A 22,805-nucleotide genomic window follows, 5' to 3' on the forward strand; every position below is an offset into this window, starting at 1 on the left:
TTGTTTTTTTTTTTATTTATATTTTAGGTAAAGAGAAGCTATTTTTGCCGATTCGAGACGATTTTGGAAGCGAAGCCGAGAACCAAACCAAACACGTGCAAAAGTGCATTCTCGCAGATTGTGGCAGTGTTTGGTATTTCAAGCATCAATTTTGCATACGACCTCCGATTGCGCTGATTAAAGTGGATTTAGAAAGCTAACTTCAAGGGCTACAACTGTTGTGAAATGCACAATTGTCGAATTCGGGCTGAAAAAGGGTGCAAAAAGTGTTTGAAGTTGATGTAGAGGCCAGATCGCGATCCAGAATCACCGGATCGCGATCTAGTGGCAAATTCCATTAGCAGCGAAAAGTTGGGGCAGATCGCGATCCGCACTTATGGGATCGCGATCTGGGAAGGCGGTGCGTAGTTTTCGAGGTTGCCAGATCGCGATCCAAGAAGGCCAGATCGCGATCTGGGCACATAAATCGAGACTAGATATTTTTCTTTGATTTCTCACTATAAATAGAACGTCTCTTTTTCATTTTTCAACCTCTCGATTATCTCTCGAATTCTTGTTCGGTTTTTTCTTCGGTTCTCGCTAGTTCTTCGCAGGAAGCTTCGACGAGGGTTTCGACTCGGGTTTTTCATAAGCTTTTCTTTACGTTTAGTTTATAATTTCTCGTGTTCTTCATTTTGATGCTATGTTTGTAATGAACTGAGCATTTTCTTTTTGGGAAATGAAACCTTGTATATATTGATTTTGATTTCCAGATCCGTGATCTATTTGTCGTTCTTTGATTCTGTTTATGTTTTCCTGTATTAAATGCTTTCGATTGTTTGGCCAACAATTGAATTGATTCTAAATGGGAATGAACTCGAGAGAGGATTTCTCGTTTGATTTTAGGAAAGCATAGCTCGGGTTGTGGAAACGGAGACGCGATGCACCTCGGGTAGCCCTTAAGGACTTGACATAAATGCTCTCTTAATATCAGGTTCTGAACGGAGACGTCGGACCTGTGGGTAGACTCTAACTACATTGGAGACGGGGGTTAGGGTACTTTAGTGTCTGGGTTAGCGAACATTGAATTGACAATAGATTTGGATCTATAGATCTTTATCGATAGTACACTGGTGGATTTTACCCTAGAAGCCATCACACGTCGGAATTCCTCGCTTATACTGGCGAACCATTGTTTTTATTTTTTGTTTCCTTTTAGCTTCATTTCATCCCCCAATCCTTTCGATTGTCTAGATAGAGTTTAGGGTAGTATAATTACGGTACTTGGTAAATTTAGGAACTTAATTCCCTGTGGATCGATATCTGGAATTCACTATTCTACAAAACGCGATACTGTATACTTGCGGTTTTTCATACGTAGGTTTTACGCGTATCAGTATCCCATTGAGTCCTCGGGATACCCCACAAAGTAGCATAAGTCGGATTTACTATCCAACTTGTCTCCTACTAGTCGCTTCACATAAGCGGGACAACCCCATATCTTAATATGTTTAATATTGGGCTTCCGGGAATGCCAAATTTCGTATGGTGTGGATTTAACTGCTTTGGTGTTAACTCTATTCAGCAAATACGCGGTAGTGCGAAGTGCGTGACCCCACAAGTATGCCAGTAAGTTGGTGAACCTCATCACAGATCGAACCATGTCTAACAAGGTTCTATTCCGACGTTCGGAAACTCCATTAAGTTGAGGAGTTCTAGGTGGAGTCCATTGAGATTGTATTCCATTCTCTTTTAGATAATCAATGAACTAGATGCTCAAGTATTCTCCACCACGACCAGATCGTAGTTTCTTAATACTTCGTCCGAGTTGTTTCTCTACTTTGTGTCTAAAATCTTTGAACTTTTCAAATGTTTCCGACTTGTACTTCATCAAGTACACGTACCCATACCTAGAGTGATCATCGGTAAAGGTAGCGAATTCAAGTAGTTGTAACCAACCTTCACACTAACACTTAATGGACCACATACGTCTGTATGGATCAAATCTGAAAAACCTTCGGCCCGCTCCATTTTCCCTTTGTAGGGTGACTTGGTCATCTTCCCTTTAAGGCAGGATTCACAAGTTTGTAGTAATTTCACGTCGTTCAAAGTGAACAATCCTTCACTAATAAAATCGTTCATCCTTCTTAAAGAGACATGACCTAATCTAGCGTGCCAAAGTTGTGCGGGGTTTTGATCTATCTTCTTACGTTTTGCTGATATAACATTAATAGGTATTTCACTTGGATTTAGTTCATATAAGTTGTTTAATAGTCGTCCCTTGCAAATCACATTTTCATTCTTATGTATAATGCAAATCGAATTTCCAAAAACAAAAGTAAAACCTTCAATATCCAAAACATGAATAGAAATAAGGTTTCTACTGAGAAACGGAACAAATAAACAATCGTTCAAAACAATAGGAAAACTAGAATCCACTAAGGTACGCAATTAATTGCTGAAATGGTGCACGTGATTATATGTAAAATATGTTTTTCATATAATTTTTTTTGTTTTCCGCTGCGTACACGTGCCTGGTTCCCAACAATAAAACCCCTAAAATCTAAAAATAACTTATAAGTTATATATCCAAACACTTTAAAAAATAATTTTTAAAATAAGATCTACAACTTATCAACTCCTAAAACATCTGATCAGATGTGTGAACTTATAAAATGTTTTGTATAAGTTTAGCCTAACGGGCTCTAAGACACGTGTAGTATTAGGGGTGAGCAAAAAAAACCGAAAAATCGAAAAATCGAGCCGTTTCAAACCGTACCGTATCGCAAACCGTATGTACGTTTTATTTATTTATGAAGTACCGAATTATTCGGTTCGGTATGGTGGAAAGAGTTAATAACCGAACCGAACCGAACCGAAACTATAAAATGACTTTACTTTATGTAATATATGTATTATTTTACCCTTAGTTTTACTTTCTATCTTTCAATTACTTCATTCTAAGCATCTGTTGATAAATTGAGACATTGTATTTTATTTATTTAGTAACTAAAATTTTACTTGAATTCATGCCTTTAATAATGTGGTTGAAGAAAGTACGAAAAAAATGAAACATAATACATCATCTAAATTACATTAAGTCTTATGGGATTAAATTTTTTATATTTTCATTGCATTAGTTAGTTGTGAAAGTAATTGTAATTGGATTTTTTTGTTTGTATAACTTGAATCTATAGTTACTCTTGAAACCGAAAAAACGAAAACCGAACCGAAACTGAAAGAAACCGAACCGATAAAAAACCGACATATATGATTTTTAATTAAAAAAACCGATCTATTTGGTTAATGTTCGATTTTAGCCAAAAAACGGAATATATTCGATTTTTCTTTCTTTTTCCATATTTTGTATTTTGTTCTTGGGTTAATTAGGGAGAACCCCTTAAAACACATTTATCAATATTACAAGTACAATTCTTTTTTGGCATTTTGACATGCCCCATCATATGATATTATGAATTGACATAACTCCATTAGTTATTATAACCAATGTTTTGAAACCCGGATCGGACCGGCCGGTTCGACCGATTCAACCGCGAACCGGTGCCTTGTCCGGTCCGGTTAGACCTATTAAACCGAAAATCACAAAAACCCGGTCAAAATGTCAAAAACCGGTTTTTTGACCGGTCGGACCGGAAACCCGGAAACCGGCTCAAAATCGGTTTTTTGGCTGCACACGCACTTTTTTAATTAATTCAAAAAAAAAAAAAAAAGCAGCCGAAACGCCGTCGTTTTAATGCCCAGAAAAAAAAAAAAAAAAAAGAAAAAGAAAAGAAAAGGAAGTTGAAACGTGGGCTGACTGCTGAGTCACAATAATTGATTATTCAATTCTCTACTTTTTAATTTTTACCCTAGTAAGTAGTAAGACAACAAAAGTTACAGAAGGTGTTTTTTATTAAAAAAAGTACGAGCCTCTGCCAGACTACCAGGCACCAGCCCTGTTTTCTTAAAAAACAAAAAAGAGAATTTATTCTCTTCTTCTCCAAGTGCTGCGTTCTCCAAATCAACCATAACCGGCATCGTTGTTCTGAAATTGTCGTCGCTCTGGTAATCCTTTTTTCAGATTATAAATTTATGAATTCATTTATTGAAAAATAGATCTAATTACATAGAATTTATATTCTTTTCACTATTATATAATTTAGCAAATAAATCTTGAAATTGGTGTTTGAAGTACACAAATAATTACTTGTTTGTTTTAGTTAGTTGATTAATGGATACATGAGTTAGTTGCTTTCGACTTTATAATTTGTAGTTTTATATGTATTTAATATTTAGGCATGCACATACAATCAAATATAATGAAAAGTAAAGACGATTTATGCTTATTTTTTTAATTTTCTCATATTTTATTAGAAAAGTATGGCTGAAAACAATGCAACGTCTTCGGGGACACAAGCTTCATCGGCTCCTTCGATTAGACAAAAGAAAGACGGAGCATGGAAATATGTTACTGAGGGTACAAATGCGAAAGGGAAGAAGATATGGATTTGTGGATTTTGTAAAAAAATATTTGCAGGTGGAGGTATTAATAGGATGAAGCAACACCTTTCTGGGGTTAAAGGAACCGTGACTGCGTGCCAAAAAGTTAGTTTAGAGGTTCAGCTTGAAATCAAAGATTTGTTGGATGCTCATGCGCAAAAAAGTAAGGCCAAGAAAGCGATGGCTGAAGATTTAGATGCTTACGAAGAAGATGAAATTCTGGAAATTCCTTCTCAAACAGAGGTTTCGAATGGAAAAAGGAAAGCTTCATATGCTATTGACTCATTTTGTAAAAAAGGTGTAAGTCTTTCTTCCCAGCCTAGTATTAAAGCATGCATGCAAAGTAAAGACAAATGGAAAGATACTGACTTGGCCATTGCACTTCACCTTACTTTCAAGCTGCGATCAATAAAATAGCTAGTATGGGTCATGGATATACACATCCTTCTTATCATGCTTTGCGTGTCAATTTATTGAATGATGCTAAGACACATGTTACGTTGATGATTGACTCTATTAGAGATACTTGGGCTGACACTGGTTGTACCATAATGGGGGATGGTTGGACTGACATTAGGCAAAGGTCTTTGATTAATTTTTTGGTTTACTGTCCAAAGGGGATTTCATTTATCAAATCTGTTGATGCTTCTGATATTTGCACAAATGCTGATACATCGTGTAATTTGTTTGCTGATATTGTGGAGTATGGGTTGGTCCTCGTAATGTTGTTCATATGGTAACGGATAATGGGGCCAATTATAAAGCTGCGGGTTCTAGACTCATGGAGAAATATCCATTCATTTTTTGGTCACCTTGTGCAGCTTATTGTGTTAATTTGATATTTAAAGATGTTGGAGATATGCCCACAGTTCAATCTTTAGCCGTTCTTGCATCAAAAGTTACTGTTTTTGTGTATAATCATAAGTTCGCCTTGAACTGGTTAAGAAATCGAAAGGGGTGGCGATAAATTATCCGTCCTGGTGCAACTCGATTTGCAACTACCTTTATTGCATTACAAAGTTTGTATGCGCATAAGGATGATTTGCAAGCATTGGTTGTTAGTCCTGACTATAAGCAATATCTAAAGATGCAAAAAGGTAGAGAAGTAAAACAAATTGTGTTGGATGAGAATTTTTGGAATAACTGCTTGGTGATTCTGAGGGTTATGACGCCATTGATACGACTTTTGCGTCTTTGTGATACTGATGAAAAACCATCTATGGGTTATATTTATGAGGGCATGTTTAGAGCACGAAAGGGGATTATGAATATATTTAAAAACAAGAAAAAGTTGTACAAGCCCTATGTTGATATTATTGACAGTAGATGGGATCGTATGCTGCGTAAAGATCTTCATGCAACAGCGTATTATTTGAATCCTGCTTTTCAGTATGACAAATCTACTTTTTGTACTGAGCCTGAGATTATGGGTGGAGTTTTGAATGTGATAGATAAAATGGAGGACGTCAATAACATTGCGATTTTGGATGAGTTAAGAATTTTCCGTGATCGCGAGAGATGTTTTGCTCGTCCGACAGCATTAACTTGTAGTAAAATCACCCGACCAGGTAACGATCGATTCATATTACTGTTATTTAATATTTATTTTATTTATGTTGTTACCTGTTTTACAATTTTATATACTATATATTTGAAGTATATATAAATTATAAAATGCATTTTTTACTAATTAATAATTATTAATTAATGATTATGTCTTTCATAAATTTTTTTTAAATAGATGAATGGTGGAGATTGTTCGGTTTCGACGCGCCAAACTTGCAAAAGTTGGCTATAAAAATTCTTAGTCAAACTACTTCTTCTTCTGGATGTGAGCGCAATTGGAACGTATTTGAACACATCCATACCAAGAAAAGAAATAGATTGGAGCATAACAGACTGAACGATCTTGTTTACGTTCATTATAATTTGCGATTGAAAAATAGGTGAGTTACTTTAAGTTTTTAAAGTTAATTTTGTAGTTTTTAACAAATAATTATCTTATATTAATTCTTTTTGTTCATGTTAATGTTACAATTATTTATAATTATTTAGGTTGGCTGTCTCCAAGAGATCATACGATCCAGTTGATTACGAGTCAATTGAAAAAAACGGAATTTTGGATTGTGGAAAATGAGGAAGAAGGAGAACTTGACTATGATGAACTTGAAAATATGGTGCAAGAAGAATATCCAAAGGATGGCGTTGGAGAGTCAAGCACACAAGGTTTGTTTTTTAAATATATATGCACTTTATTTCATGAAATTTAAATAGTTTAAAATTATTTTCAATCGATTAATTGTTTTTGTTTTTTTTTTAATTGTCAAGAGCATGAGTTCGATGTGATGACATTCCATGGAGGAGATGAAGGTGGAGATGAAGATGAAATTGGAGATGAGTACGAGGGAGAGTGATATATGAAGATGATAGTGTCTTTCATATGCATTTACTATTTACTTTAAATATATGATTTTGATATGAGACTTATTTTAAATGTTTGTTTTGGATGCAAGACCTTTTTTTTTTTTTTTTGAGTTTTGATTTAAATTAAATGTTAACTTTTGAGTTTTGACTTATAAAATGATTATGATTTATGTTCCCTGTTATTTTATGGTTTGATTTATAATTTTATGGTTAATTCATGAGAATATTTGATATTGGTAATAAACATGCTATTTTTACGTATTTATATAAATTAAATATAAATAATTAAAATTAAATTATTCAAAAACCCAGTTGGACCCCGGTTGAACCGGTCCAACCGTGACCCGATAGCTTGGCCGGGTCAATGTCCGGTCCGGTTTTCAGAACATTGATTATAACCCAATTTTACCCGTTTTAATTTGTTTAACTCTAGAAATACTATGTTTACTTTCCAGCCGCTTTTTAACTTTCTCTATCCGTAAATGCTTCTTTCTCTTCTTCCTCTCTTCTATCTTCCACCACTGCCGCCACTCTCTTCCACTGTTGTCATTGCTCCGCCGTTTTGAATTCCTCCAGCGACGCCGTGAATTCCTATGTTAATTCATCCAACGCCGCCGTGAATAATTTATTGAGTATTAATTTATCGAGGTACTATTGTATATGTAGTGGGTAAGATGGGTGGAAAATTGGAATAATGTAAGATTAAAAAAATGAAAATATAAAACAAAATAGAGGGGCATGCTAAATCTTACACTAAAATTTACTAAATTCCACACATCTTTATATATAAAAGAAATGTTTTGCCCCAAAATCCTAAACGAAACCCTAGCAGTTTTTTTTCATCTCATTTCTTCTAAATCGCTGATCAGTTTTTTACGTTGAGAGTAAGCATTTTGTGGCTCTTACCGGAGTCCTTTTTGGTTTTCCCTAATACCTCATGAGTAACTCTCGGTTTTTTCCTAATAAATTTATATAATGAGTCGTTTTTTTTTTCATTTGAATATATGTATTTATTTTCAAAAAAATCACAATCATGGCATTTTGTAATGAGTTGTTTGGTTGTTCTTTCTTTTTTTCTTTTATTTTTGAACATATTTGATGCTTTTCGGGGGTGGGAAGATTTCATTTTTTTTTTTCATCTCGGCTAATCTTCTGAATGTTCATATTCCTGTAATTCAGGAACTAAATATTTTTACGATTTTAATTGGTTCCAGTTAGAGTTTTTTGGTGTTGGAATTTTATTTCTTGATCAAAGTATGTTGAACCCTCTTTCAGGCAAATAAGTTCTTCGCCGAAAATGGGAACCTAAATTCTCTCAGGGTTGCGGACGTGGACCAAAAGCAAGTATTGATCAGGCAGTATGTTGCTATTTTGCTTTGTTGATGGGCAATATTTCATTATTTTGGTGCTTTTATTTTCAGAATCCAATTGGCAAATTACGTTTTTATAAATTATAAACTAGATTTAAATTTTCTTTTTGGAAATTTCACGTACTGATAAGGGTGTATAAAATAAAAATAAAGATTTTCTTATTATGGAATTTTTTTTTAATTTTTTTAATTTTTTTAATTTTTTTAATTTTTTTTTAATTTTGCAAATTTACTTTTTGAGAAACTTGCAAGTTGCAAACTTTATTCATGTGAGTCTGTGACGGTGTTAAATATACTTTGAGTGATGAACTTTTATTTATTTAGAGTAATATTGTAATATAATAACAGAAATGAATTGCAATTAGCCCGCATGGGTGTAGCTCAACTGGTTCCGGAGGTGGTAAGTTGGTGCAATGTCCTAGGATCGAATCCTGGCAGCCGCAGTGTGAGAATTTCAACTCCAATGAGATTGGTTCCTTGTGGGCACCAGGTCCGGGTCCGCTACCCTTTTGGTGCAAGAAATGAATTGCAATTTTAGTAGGTGGTAACCCTTTTTTCGGAGAAAAGATGACTTAGTATAATGGAAATTCCTTTGATGATATTTTCAAGTTAAGTAATTTTATATTTGTAATAACGATTTATTAAAGGGTTAAATACAAAAACACCCATGTACTATGGAGTTTGTATCATATACCCCTCCCTGTACTACATAAAAATACAAAAACCCCCCTCACATTACATTTTTTCCAAAATATGATGAAAATACCCCCGTTAAGCCTATAAATATATTTGTTTGAGCCATTTTCCACTATATTTATTAACATTTTCGGTCAATTTTAATTGGAAAATTTTGATATTTTTATTTTTTTCTCCAAAACATTTAATTACTAAGAGTTTTTTTTTTAATTTTCTGAATAAAAACTTTTATTGTTGTCATTTTGAATTTCTTTCTTTTTTGTTAAATCTTACGGTAGTTCAAATTCTCAACAATCATAGGATTGTAAAGATGTTTGTAATCAGGATGTTTGAACTACAAGAAGACATTTAAGAAAAAAAATGAAGAAACTCAAAATGACATAACTAAAAGTTTTTAATTCAGAAAATAAAAAAAAATATAAGCAATTGGATGTTTTGGGAAAAAAATATAAATACGAAAAATTTCCACGTAAAATTGACTGAAAATGGTAAAATATATAGTCGAAAATGGCTCAAACAAACCATTATATATATATATATATATATATATATATATATATATATATATATATATATATATATATATATATATATATATATATATATATATATATATATATATATATATATATGTGTGTGTGTGTGTGTGTGTGTGTGTGTGTGTGTGTATGCTTGAGTAGGGGTATTTTGGTCATATTTTGGAAAAAATGTAATGGAATGGGTTTTTTTGTATTTATGTATAGTACAGGGGGGTAAATGATACAAAGTTCATAGTACATGGGTGTTTTTGTATTTAACCCTTTATTAAACTATCGAGATTTAAGTTTAATTTTTTTTTGTAGAATTTTATTTCATGTTATAACGATGAGACTCCTTGAAGTAAACACTTACAGTTAAACCTCAAGAAATTAATACAATCGAGACTAGCAAAATTCTACTACTTTAGCGAAATATTAAATTATCGAACTAATAATTTAGTTCATTTTTACTGAGTCAGGACCAAAAGAAACTACTCCCTCTGTTCCCATATAATTGACGTTTTTAGCTCAGCACATGGATTAAGAATAGCATTAATTATTGCTTAATTTTAGGAAAAAATATAATCTTAGACTAAATTACCCTTCATCTTAACTAATCTCTTCTTAGTCTCCACTAATTTCTCTCCTCATTAATCGGCCATTATAACCATATCAATGGCATTGAGTGAGATATATATATATATATATATATATATATATATATATATATATATATATATATATATATATATATATATATATATATATTAGTGGAGACTAAGAAGAGATTAGTTAAGATGAAGGGTAATTTAGTCTAAGATTATATTTTTTCCTAAAATTAAGCAATAATTAATGCTATTCTTAATCCATGTGCTGAGCTAAAAACGTCAATTATATGGGAACAAAGGAAGTATAATTTATTTTATGATTGTGAAAAAAAATAAAAAAAATATTATTTATTAGGAGATTGGTAATTTTTAAGATAGGTTTCTCGTGATTGTAACACATGTAGGTTTATATGTTGTAACCAATTTTTCATATATTGTTGAATATTGGTTTATAGATTTCTATACTTAATTAGTTTTGATTTTACAAAATATGACTATGGTACACGCGATTATGAATTATAATAACCTTTTACCTTTTGGTAACATTTGGACATATAAACCAAATTTTCTTTTTGGGAGAATAAAAATTCGATAAATGATTTTCAGATCGCTATTTCATTTAACCTTTTACTATCATGTCCGCAAATAAGTGCTTTACTTATCACTTTTTTATACTCAACGTCCATTTTTTAATTCATTTGTTGTTTTATGTGATAGATGCATCATGCATTTATTAAGTGGAATTATTACGTTTTGCTTTATATTATTTCTTTTTATCATCATTTATTTACTTCTATTTATTTAAAAAAAAATTAATAGTCGGCCGTGCAATGAATGGCGCAAAGTACTAGTAAATTAAAAAAAAAAAAAAAATTCTCCCTAACTTTTCTCTATGATAATTTTATTCAAGTCACTCAAAATTCGTTGATTTTTTACGTGAATAATCATAAAAAAAGAGTTCAGTTTTATTTAATATTTATTCAATTTCATTACGCCTTTTTAATTATTCAAATCTATATCGATTCGAATTTTTTTCCATAAATTCCAACTTTATTTTAGTTTGAATACGTGAAATTTTTTCTCAAATTCGAACTTGAAATGCTAGGAACGTTTTTAGTATGTAATTTTGTGAAAAAGTTAGAAAAAAAAGAAAAAAAGGGAAAGGTGGGGAAAGAGACGAGAAGATTTTATTGGGAGAAATATTTTTAGTTATTCAAAATATATTATGTATAAATTAACAAATAACATACATTATGTATTAATTTCACATATGATTTCATTTAAAAAGGATAAAAAAGTAATAGAACCATGGCAATTTCTATAGGTAAGTCATTGTTCTAGGAGATTAAAGGAAAAAAAAAAAAGAGATGGAAAGGAAAAATAAAAATAAAACATAGTAAAAAGAATTATTTAATAATTTACTTATACGTAAAAAGTCTAGAGTTCGAGTCCCTCTATTTTCCCTTGTAATGACTTGAATTACTTAAGAAAAAAAAAATTAACCATATTAAATAGGATCTCATATATAGTTCGTGGTGGAAACTGTACTTTCTCCTAATTTAAACTTTTTTTTAATCCGTCGGAACTCAATATCAAAATAACTGAATTTGGAAATTCCAGCCCTCCCAACCCCTCTCTTCTTTCAACCTCCGGCTCTCCGCCTCGCCGCACGCCGCCTACAACAGCACACGACTCTGCCGCCGCTCGCCTTCGCTGGCCGCACGCCGCCGTCAACAGACGACAGGTCAGTCTTGTGTATATCATTATGGAAATAATATCAATGCGTTTGCTATCTTGAGATTTGGTATTTAATTTTTCAAAGAATCGATGCGGGATTTATGAAAGCCTTTGCTATTAGATATAACTCTCTTCGTTTCTTTTCAGTTTTTTTTTTATATATATATTTTAGGAACACAATATCAAAAAAAGTTTTGTTGGTGGCATTCATGTGGATTCCATACCATATTACCATCCATTTGAGATAATATTTTAATATTGATTTAAAATTTATTTCCTCCAATCATGGTTATCAAAATAATTATCAATTGGAAGTTTATGAGTTGTTTTATTTGTAATTGCCGGCCATATGTTTTCCAACAAGTATTTTTACATTCCAAGACGTATCAAAATAGAACCCTCATTGAGAAGATATCAAACATTCTTCTAGAAAAAAAATTCACTCCAGCCACAAGTATCAAATAGATTATCAAATTTTAAATATATGAATAATTATATTTTTAAATTTCACATGTCAAATAGTGATGGGCTAATGGGGTGGTTATATTTTTAATACCTCATTTTCCAGGGAGTATTTTTGCACCTCGGGGTGGTTGAGTATCAAAATAACCGTCACTTTAATGCCTGACTCCATTGGATGAGGATTTTTTAATTTTGGAGTATCAAAGTGATAGTTTTTAGTTTGATACTTTATTTAGTTCCTCCATTGGAGTTGCTTTAAAAGATTTCTATTTTTGGGTGTGTAAATGGTGGTTAAATATATTTGAATCCCTATTTGATAACTCCATTGGAGTTGCTCTAAGTGCTACTTGGTTAGGGACGAAAATCAAATAAGTGGTTATGTATAACGACAAATAGTGTAGTTATCCCAAAACTTGTTGTTAAACTCTTAAATCATGTTGTTAATTTTATTTTTCTCAGATAAATTCTGTGGTTTTAACTACTATAAAATATGGAGATTGATCTGCAGACTGCTGTTGGCATTGCTGGTGAGTTTCTTTTTTTTTTTGTTTTTTCTTTTAAAAGAAAAACTATTTTCCTTCAAGTATGTTCTAATTCTTGTGTTCTTTTTCATGAAACAGGAATCATTGTGGCGGCATTTTCTTACGTAAGACCAGTGTAAGTTTCACGATAACACTAGTAGAAAAATCACTTTTCACTACGACATGAATTCCTAGTGTAAAATACCATGTTCGTAGTAAAAACTTCTTGCTACGAATATGCTTCTTCCTTAGTAAACCACCTATTTTCATTTTCTCGTTTCAAAATCAATGAACCGAACAAAGCTTTAATGTTTGTTATTGGGTTAATAGCATTTCGCCACCTGAACTTTGCCCGTTTTTGCACTTTGCCACCTTAACTATAAAAAGTTGCACGGTGGCACCCAAACATGCATTTTTGATGCACATAACCACCTGGAAGGAATATTCTGGCGAATCTTCCCACTTTCCGACGCACGCACGCTGCACATGTGAAAGTACATGGGCTTTTTCATCTTTTCCTTTGCATATCCTTCCAAAGACCTAGTTTCGCCCAATTCCCCCTCCATCTCTGATTTTCTTCCCTGTCTCGTACCTCTTCAGCAGCGAGAATCCACAAATCCCAACAGCTTGTCTGATTCGATGATGGTTTTCTCACCATTTTTTTATCAGAAAGAGAAACAGAGGAGATAAAGTGTTTTTTCCTCACTCCTTTTCGACTTCAGAGCTGTGACTTGTGCTAGAGGAAAATAAAATAATCAAATCCCATTTTTTCTTTGATTTTTTATGATGTACCCCTCTCTCTCTCTCTAAATCTCCAGAACCTATGTTCTGTAGAGAATTTCATAGTGGCTAATTCACATTGTTTTAATCTTGCTCATACTAATTTATAATATATTTTTTTTAGATCAAGGATGTAATTTGAATGAGTGGGTTGCACAGGTAGAGGCAGGTATATTGATTACATTCGTTTCATTGCCTCAAGTTGGCGATGATCTCAAGCGGATTCGATTAAGGTAATACCTTAGCGACAATCTTGAGATTTTTTTTTTCTTTTTCGGTGTAAGCCCTAAATCGAAGGTAATACCTTAACAGCGATGGATAATCCATGTTTTGTACTGCCAGAAGCTGTGTTGGATTTGAAATCTGAAAGTTGTGATTTGTTAATGGTGTGGATGTTTAAATTGGACGAAATTAGAGAGGAGAGGAGGCATGAAGTAAAGAAGATGTATGAGAAAGGGAGGGAAATCAGAGATGGAGGAAAAAAAGGGGCAAAATTAGGTCTTTGGAAGGATATGCAAAAAATCCATGTACTTTTGCATGTGTGCGCTGGAAAGTGGGAAGATTCGCCAGAATATTCCTTCCAGGTGGTTATGTGGGTCAAAAATGCATGTTTGGGTGCCACCGTGCAACTTTTTTTAGTTAAGGTGGCAAAGCGCAAAAACAGGCAAAGTTCAGGTGGCGAAATGCTATTAACCCTTTGTTATTTGTAATGCACAATTTTTCTTAATAAATAGGATTGTTTTCATGAAGACTGTGAAGAGACAGTGGACGACGGGGGATTTATCTGCAACCCCCTGCTTACTGACATATGTCAAGTGTACATTTTTTATGTGGTATGTATCGGAGGTTTCTAATATTTAAAATTATGGAGTATTCAAGTTCTCAACAGTTTTCTCGAATATGCTAATTTATTGAATTTCATGAACTTGTATAGGTACGCTTTGCCGGATGTCTCACGCGACAATCATCTTTTGTTCATATGCAATTTCGTTGGTTTTCTCTTCGCAAGCATATACATCGTGACGTTTCTTTGGCTTTCACCGAGGGTGGTGGTGTTAAAGAATGTTGGAGCAATTTTTGCTGCGATTGCTGTTTCTACCGCCCATTTGGTTCTTCCTCGAGCATGGCTTCATGGCTACGAGAGGCAGCTGCTATGTGGTCTTGTGGCCGCTGGTTTCTCCATCTGTACGTGTTGGCCGTCAACTAAAATCATAGTAAGTATCTCTCATTCATGTATTTTTACCTCTTTGGTTGCTATTCATGGTGTTTGCAATGATTTTATTGTTTGATATTTGCTTAGTCGAAAAATAAATGTAGGACTCGGTGATGAAAACGAAAAATGTGGAGTTCATGCCCTTCTCCGCTTCTATCTCTATGTTTTTGAATGGTTCGTTGTGGTTTGTCTTCGGCTTACTTGGATTGGACCCTTTTGTTATGGTAGGTATAAATACGGCAACTTTATGGTTTTCGACATTGTTTCTAATTTTTGTTTTTAATGTGCTTACTCAATATAGTTACTACTTCCAGCTTCCGAATGGATTCACCAGTGTATTGGGAGCGATACAAGTAATATTGTATCTTGTGTATCGAAATAACAAAAGTGAAGCCGAGAGAAAGAAGAAAATGAAATACAACTCGAATGACACTATTATGAAGAAAAACTCGAAGTGAATTGATCATGTTGCATGCCCGGGCATCCGAGTTTTTTATCTTCTTTTTTTTTTCTTTTTTTTTTTCTTTTTTTTTTCTCTCTGTCTTTATCAATTTATCTCTTAAATATTGAAATCAATTTCTAGTGTATCTTAGCAAAATTCTTTCATTTATTTTAACAAAATGCATATGTAAATTCTATCATCTGTCTTAACAAATTCTTATGTGCATTCTTGTAGAGGTCACAACCCAAATATTTTTACTTTTTTTTCATGAAACTTCTTTTAAGAGATGTAGAATAATTTATGTGGAATATTTTCGTATTTTATTAATTAAGTTAATTACGGTAAAATAATTATCTTTATATATAAAAGAAAGGTTTTGACCCGAAACCGCAGATCCATTTTTGTGATTTTTTTACAACCCTAGGGGTATTTTAGTATTTAAATTATTATTATATATTTATTAAAAAATTAACATCCATATTTTGTGAAGACTGGACATTAACTGCTCCTATTCTCCTTCTTATTCTACTTTTGAAATTATTGTTTTATTTATTTTTCTGATTATTATTCTCAAGTCTTTAATTTCTTGGTTTAATTTTAGTAAAGGGTTTGTATGTGTGATGCATTACTAAGTTTTAGATTGAAAAATCATATTTAACATAATGTGTTTGTTATCTTAATAATACATGTGTGATTGATTTGAATTTCTTTGTTGATGAACAAAACTCTTTGATCTCAATTACTGTAAAAGAAAATTGGATTTTTTCGACTTTCATAAGTGGTAGATATTTTTATTTAAACTATCTACAAAAAATTACAAAAAACTATCCTCAGCCAGCTAACACAAGCATATATATGCAATTAATGATAATTTTCGAGAGTCCTTCGGCCAGCTAAAAGAGTTTGAAATCGAGTAATTTTCAAACGATCCAAATACTGAAAGAGGAAAGCAAAGGTTAGACTTCGTTTTTTTCGTAAAATTATTTTGCCACAAAATCCGACGCCATATTTTGCCCTCACCCAGAAACAGTTTATCTCACTTCTTCTGTTGGTGGAAGATGCATAATACTATTTATTGAATTGAAAATATTTATTAGAAGCTCAAACTTACCTAACATTATATTGTTTCATTCTAAAAATATTTCCTCTAACAATATATATATATATATATATATATATATATATATATATATATATATATATATATATATATATATATATATATATATAGATAGATAGATAGATTGCATTATTGTAAACTTTAATTGTTTAGTTAAGAGAAAAATATTTTTCCAATATAGTATAGTGAATTTGTTTGATAATCCCAATTATATGCTTATGTTCTTAAGATGAATTTGATTTCAAGATTTTGTGATTAAGGTTTTCCGTATAAAGTTAAATAAAATTCTTATATTTTTTGCACGAAATGGCTACTTTTTTATATTCTTTATACCAATCTAAAGTAAAAGTAGTGCTCGAAGTTTCTTTGTTGGATAAGTGGCATGTTTCCGTTTCGTAAAGTTACGTTCGGTTTCTTTGAAACGCCATCACTAAGTTTTGATGAAGAAAATTGTTTACCCATAGTTTATGAGAATGTATTATATAATGTACGAATTAGTTGTAATTATATTGGTTAAAATAATAGAAAAAACATTGATTGAATAGTTTGATGATTTAGTGAGTAGTGTTTTTAGGAAATTTGAACATGTTTTACTAATAACCTATATAATGGACTACATAGAAAAAGAAATTCTACGTGTAGTTGTATAATATACAGTGAGTGGTTTTTAACATGTAAATTATAAACTGAGGCTACAATTCCTTTACCTATTGGGCCACGACCTCAATATTGAAGACCACTATCACCGATGCCCAATCATCCCCAAGTAAGGTTTGGGTCCGACAATCTCAACTAATTAAACTTCAGCGCAATCAATGAGGTATAAATAAATGTTGTAACTCATTCATTAAGGTATGTCCTATTATCTGAGCAATACTACCAACTGTATTCTCTGGACTATTTCTATGATCAGCACGTCTGACTTGAGCGTCGGAGGGGTTTCCGACGGATCAACCCCTGGCTTAGTTTACGTATTCTATGATCGCAGGTATCTCAAGGTCATCAAGCGCGTGAGCCAGTGATCCACTCTGCTCTTCCAGCTCATCCTACATCAACTCTCTAAGGTGATCTATCTTTAGCATCATCATTTTGGCGCCGTCTGTGGGAAGGCAAACATAATCACGTAGCGCGCACGATGGCCTTGAGACATTTGCCCAGGGGGAGTGTGACACTGCTAACGACCTCCCACCTCGTGGAGGCTGTGGCTTGCCACTTCCTCCTCCTTGTGCTCGAGATCCAACACGAGACCTTCCTCGGATGTCCCACTAGATCCTCAATAGGATTCACTTCTTCCCGCCCCTCGATCGGTTCAGACAACCGAGGATGCCCTTCAACGGTAGCAAGGGTTATAGACTCCCTGGGGGCTTACCTCTGCCCCCAAAATATTTCGTTCGCCAAGGGTTATCTGTTAGATAAAATGGGCCCAAATGTTTATTTGGCCCAAAATTGCTAACCCACTTTGTGCAGCCCACTCCCTTGGTGTCAGCCCATCAGCTCACTTAAAGCCCAAACAGATTCAATCTGGACCATTGATTGATAACTCTCGATCTCAGCCATCCATGCTCCACTTATATATCCTCTCTTTCTCACAAAGCCTCCAAACCCTAACCCTAACAGCTGCGCCCCCTCTCTTCTCTCTCTTCCCGACGGCCGAATCTTTCGCTGGATTCCATGGCGGTCGGAGATTCGGTCGATTCTCTTGCCTTCCTTCCTACAGCTGTATGGGTATATATACATCTCTTCTTGAAGATAAAGAGAACAACGAAATCTTCCCATCTTCTACCTTCTTGTCTCAAATCTCTATGTGGTGAGTGGTTTCGTGCCCTCTGTGAGTGAGGGTAACAGATCTGGGGAAACACTGTGTGTATGAGTTCGATTCGTTGGGGTTTTGGGTTGGGTTGAAACTACAGTCGGAGTGAGGCTGAGATCTGAGCACTCGGATGAAGTTCTGACTGCTGGGTGTGATCTGCGAGCTTGACACAGGGAGTGTGCTGGTTGCCGCCAATTGGACTCTGGACGTGGACACGGGAAACGAGGACTGAGCCGTTGTTGTGTCACCTTCTCCATCGGAGCTGAAAACGGGCAGATTTTCGATCAGCCCCAGATTCGTTCTTCTTATTATTATTTATTTATGTAATTTATTTGTTAAGTCTTAATCCCCTTCCCCTTAGGCTTATTAATCTTTGTAATTCATTTGATTAAAGGTTTGTAATATTAATGCTATTTGAACGGCCACCCAACACTGGTACCAGAGCATCGTCAAGTTGGGGGTGCTCGTTCAAATAGGGCGTACGAAAATCCAATCGGATTCCGCTCAGGTATTGTACCCTAAACCCCCTATGGTTGGGATTTATTTACTGTTGTGATTGGTACTGCCTTAGTTTTTAGATTCTGTGGTCTGTGAGCCATTTTGTGTGATTCGTGGTCCGTGAGCCACTCTGTGTGTTCTGTTGTGGTCTGTGTGCCACTCTTGCTTCTGTGTGAACATTATTCTTCCGCTGCACACACATATATATATATATATATATATATATATATATATATATATATATATATATATATATATATATATATATATATATATATATATATATATATATAAACTGTACACTTATATATATAAATATTAAAGGGTGGTATAACTTGGATTCTCAACCTCACTTGACCGGACCGGAAGTGCCCTGGAATCCTGTGAGGGGGGGTGTCCAAGATTGCCTATCCATGTTGCATATGCCCTTATCCCATTTTTGGCCTATTGTGAAAAATTGGTCTAATATCTTGCTTTATTTGTATGGCTGCCATGTCTGTCTATTCTATGGCTCCTTTTGATGGTAAGGGTGATTTTTCTATTTGGAAACAGAAAATGAAACTTGTGTGTTAATTCAACAAAGATGCTATGTGGCTATTGATGAATCTTATGCTGCTGACACTAGTGCTTCTAAGAAAATAGAACTTGATGAACTTGCTTACTGTGCCATTATATTGAATCATTCTGACTCTGTGATTAGAAAGGTAGGTATGCATGATTCAGCCAAAGGTTTGTATGAAAAATTAGACGAGTTGTACACTGAAACTTCTCTATCCTTAACATTGTTTTTACTCGAATTTGTTTTTAGATTCAAATTGGATCTAACCAAAGATATTGATGAGAACATAGATCAGTTTACCAGATCAGTTCAGGATATTAAACTGACGGGAGACAAAAGTATTGATAACTATACTCCCATTGTTTTGTTAAATGCAATCCCTGATTCTTACAACAATTTGAAATCTGCTATTAAGTATGGCAGGGATAATATTTGTCTTGATACTGTCATAAACGGTTTAAAGAGTAAAGAACTGGATTTGAGAGTTAACAAAAGCAATAAGAGTTTTGGTGAGGTAAACTTTGTGATAGGAAGGCAGCAAAACCGATTTTCAAATAAGCCTTCCTCCAGTAACCAAAATATTTCTCAAAATAGTTCTCATCAAAACAATTTTCAAAAGAAAAAGGGCAGGGGCAGGAGTAAGTTGAAAACTCGTGTTAGTAATCGCAAGTGCTATAATTGTGGTGAACCTGGTCATTATGCTCAGAACTGTGCTAAGCCTAATAAGCACTCTAATGATCAGCATTCTAATCATGTTTCTGATAATAATCTTGGTGATGTGTTTGTGGTTGGTGACATGCTTGTGTGAATTCTGTGCTATCATCTCTTGGTGAAAATGATTGGCTTTTAGATTCTGCATGCTCACATCATATGACTCCTATGAAACATGTTTTCTCCAACTATGAATCATTGAATAATTGCAATGTGACTATGGCTGATGACACAAAACGCCAAGTTCATGGAATTGGAACTGTTTGCTTAAAGTTTGAAACTGGTTATGTGTTAACTTTGCAAAATGTGCGGCATGTTCCTAATTTGAGTGAAAATTTGATTTCATGTGCTATCTTAGAAGATGATGGGTTTCATGGTGGTTGGGGTAATGGTTGCATGAAAATTATGAGGGGTGATCTGCTATGTTTTAAGGCCATAAGAATGCAAAATATGTATGTATGTCATTCTGAATCATCTGCTTCTGTGAATGTTGTCCAAAGTGATCATTCTATTCTGTGGCATAATAGACTAGGTCAAATTAGTAACAAAGGTCTCAGTATTCTGCATAACAATCACTATTTTGACAATGATAAAGTGTCTGAGGTTACTATGTGTGACTCTTGCATCATTGGAAAGCAAACTCGTGTTTCTTTTCAACCAACCCCTTCCCCTAATCCCTCTAAATGTTATGATATTCTTGAGTATGTGCATGCTGATGTGTGGGGTCCTGCCAGTGTTCCTACACATGGTGGGAACCGTTACTTTCTGTCCATCATTGATGATTTCTCTTGTAAGGTGTTTGTCTTCCTGTTGAAACAAAAATCTGATGTTATTGATAAGTTCAAAACATGGAAAATTTATATTGAGAATCAAACAGGAAATAGGGATAAAAACCCTTAGGACAGATAACGGTACAGAATTTTGTAATCAAGAAATGGATGCTATGTGCTCTGAATCTGGTATTAAAAGGCACAAAACTGTTCCTTACTCCCCTCAGCAAAACGGGGTGGTTGAACGTATGAATCGAACTCTTTTAGAGAGGGTTCGAGCCATGCTCGCCACTTCGGGTTTACCAACTATGTTTTGGGGTGAGGCTGTTTTGACTGCCACCTATTTGATTAATAGATCTCCCTTTGTGCCTTTAAATAGTGATTTGCCTGAATATGTTTGGTCGGGTAAAAAGGTTGATTTGTCCAACTTACGTGTTTTTGGTTGTGCTGCATTCATGCATCATAAAAGTGATAAGCTTGAACCTCGTTCTGTGAAATGTGTTTTCTTGGGTTATGCCGAAGGGGTTAAAGGTTATAGACTTTGGGTTAAAAGGGAACATGGCTATAAAACTGCTATTAGTCGTGATGTGATTTTTAATGAATCTGTTTTTCCTTGCCTTGTTGTTCGTAATGCTGTGAATTCAGAGGCTGCTCCAAATGAGGTGGAGCTGCCTACTGTTAAATCTGAAAATGTGCCTGGTATTGAATCTGAAATACTTGAAAGTTTGCATGACCAAAATGTTGAACATGACTTGCCTGATGTGGATGACTTGTCTGATTATCAACTTGCTAGAGATCGACTTAGACGTGAAAATGCTAGGCCTCCACAACATTTTGATAGCTTTCATCTTGCTTCTCATGTTTTCAATGTGTTTGAATCTATAGATAACAATGAACCTAAAATTGTTAGGGATGCCCTAAAATCTGATAAATCAGTTGAATGGTTAAATGCTATGAAAGAAGAAATGAACTCTTTGCATGTTAATCAAACTTGGACTCTTGTTCCTAAACTTGCTAATTGCTCTTTGGTAGCTGCAAATGGTTGTTTAAGGTTAAGGATGAAGTAGACTCCATTAGGTATAAGGCCCGTCTTGTTGCTAAAGGTTTCACGCAAAAGGAAGGTATAGACTATACTGAAATTTTTGCTCCCGTTGTTAAATTTACCACTGTTCGTATTATGCTTGCATTAGTTGCGCATTTTAATTGGGAATTGAAACAAATGGATGTAAAAACTGATTTCTTGCATGGTGAGTTAGATGAGCATATTTACATGAAACAGCCCGAGGGCTTCGTAGATGCTAAAAATCCTGAATATGTGTGTTTGCTGAAAAAATCTTTATATGGCTTGAAACAATCAACTAGGCAATGGAATAAGAAATTCGATTCTTGCATGCTTTCGTTGAAGTTTAAGAAAAGTGATTATGACCCTTGTCTTTACTTCAAAGATGCTCACTCTGTGCCTGTTTTCTTGTTGATCTATGTTGATGATATGCTCATAATCAGCCCTTGTGTGAAATCTGTTGATCATGTGAAAATGCGTTTAAGTGAACAAATTTGACATGAAATACTTAGGGGATGCTAAGAAAATTTTTTGGCATGAACATTGATCGCAATCGAGATAATAATTTGTTGTTCTTGAATCAAATTTCTTATGTGAGTAAGATCTTAGAAAAAATTGCCATGTCTAATGCTAAACCTGCAAACGTGCCTTTAGCTGCCCATTTTCAATTAAGTAAGGATCAGTCCCCCAAGACTGAAACTGAAATTGACTCTATGCAAAATGTTCATTATGCCAATGCGATAGGTTCTGTGATGTACTTGATGGTAAGCACTCGTCCTGATATAGCTTATGCGGTAAGTTGTTTGAGTCGCTATATGTCGAACCCAGGTATGCCGCATTGGGAAGCTTTGAAATGGCTTCTTCGTTATTTGAAACATTCTTTGCATATTGGCCTAAATTTTTCTAAATCTGAAATTGAAATTGAATAAATTGGCTATGTTGACTCCAACTTTGCGAATGATAGAGACAGTAGAAAATTCTCCACTTATATGAGGTATAAATAAAGGTATGAACTCATTCCTTAAGG

General features: G+C 34.1%; 1 protein-coding gene and 1 pseudogene across 2 annotated transcripts; both read left to right on the top strand.

The window, feature by feature from the left end:
* Nucleotides 1–4,895: 4,895 nt before the first annotated feature.
* Nucleotides 4,896–6,897, top strand: LOC148771481 (uncharacterized; annotated as a pseudogene).
* Nucleotides 6,898–14,291: 7,394 nt separating this feature from the next.
* On the top strand, nucleotides 14,292–15,499 carry LOC105972628 (bidirectional sugar transporter SWEET1a). Of its 2 annotated transcripts, none has more exons than XR_016030468.1 (4): nucleotides 14,292–14,428; nucleotides 14,530–14,809; nucleotides 14,896–15,032; nucleotides 15,123–15,499. XR_016030468.1 is itself a non-coding variant. In XM_088816023.1 (4 exons), exons 1-4 carry the CDS (start codon nucleotides 14,340–14,342, stop codon nucleotides 15,264–15,266), a joined length of 633 nt encoding a protein of 210 aa, XP_088672149.1. In that variant the 5' UTR covers nucleotides 14,298–14,339; the 3' UTR covers nucleotides 15,267–15,499. The 2 variants fall into 2 exon arrangements, 1 of the variants encoding a protein (XP_088672149.1); XM_088816023.1 differs by having other exon boundaries at nucleotides 14,298–14,428; nucleotides 14,913–15,032.
* The last annotated feature ends 7,306 nt before the right edge of the window (nucleotides 15,500–22,805 follow it).

The sequence above is a fragment of the Erythranthe guttata genome, chromosome 3 (genome assembly GCF_056151865.1).
Source record: "Erythranthe guttata isolate IM_541 chromosome 3, IM_541, whole genome shotgun sequence".
NCBI lineage: Eukaryota > Viridiplantae > Streptophyta > Magnoliopsida > Lamiales > Phrymaceae > Erythranthe > Erythranthe guttata.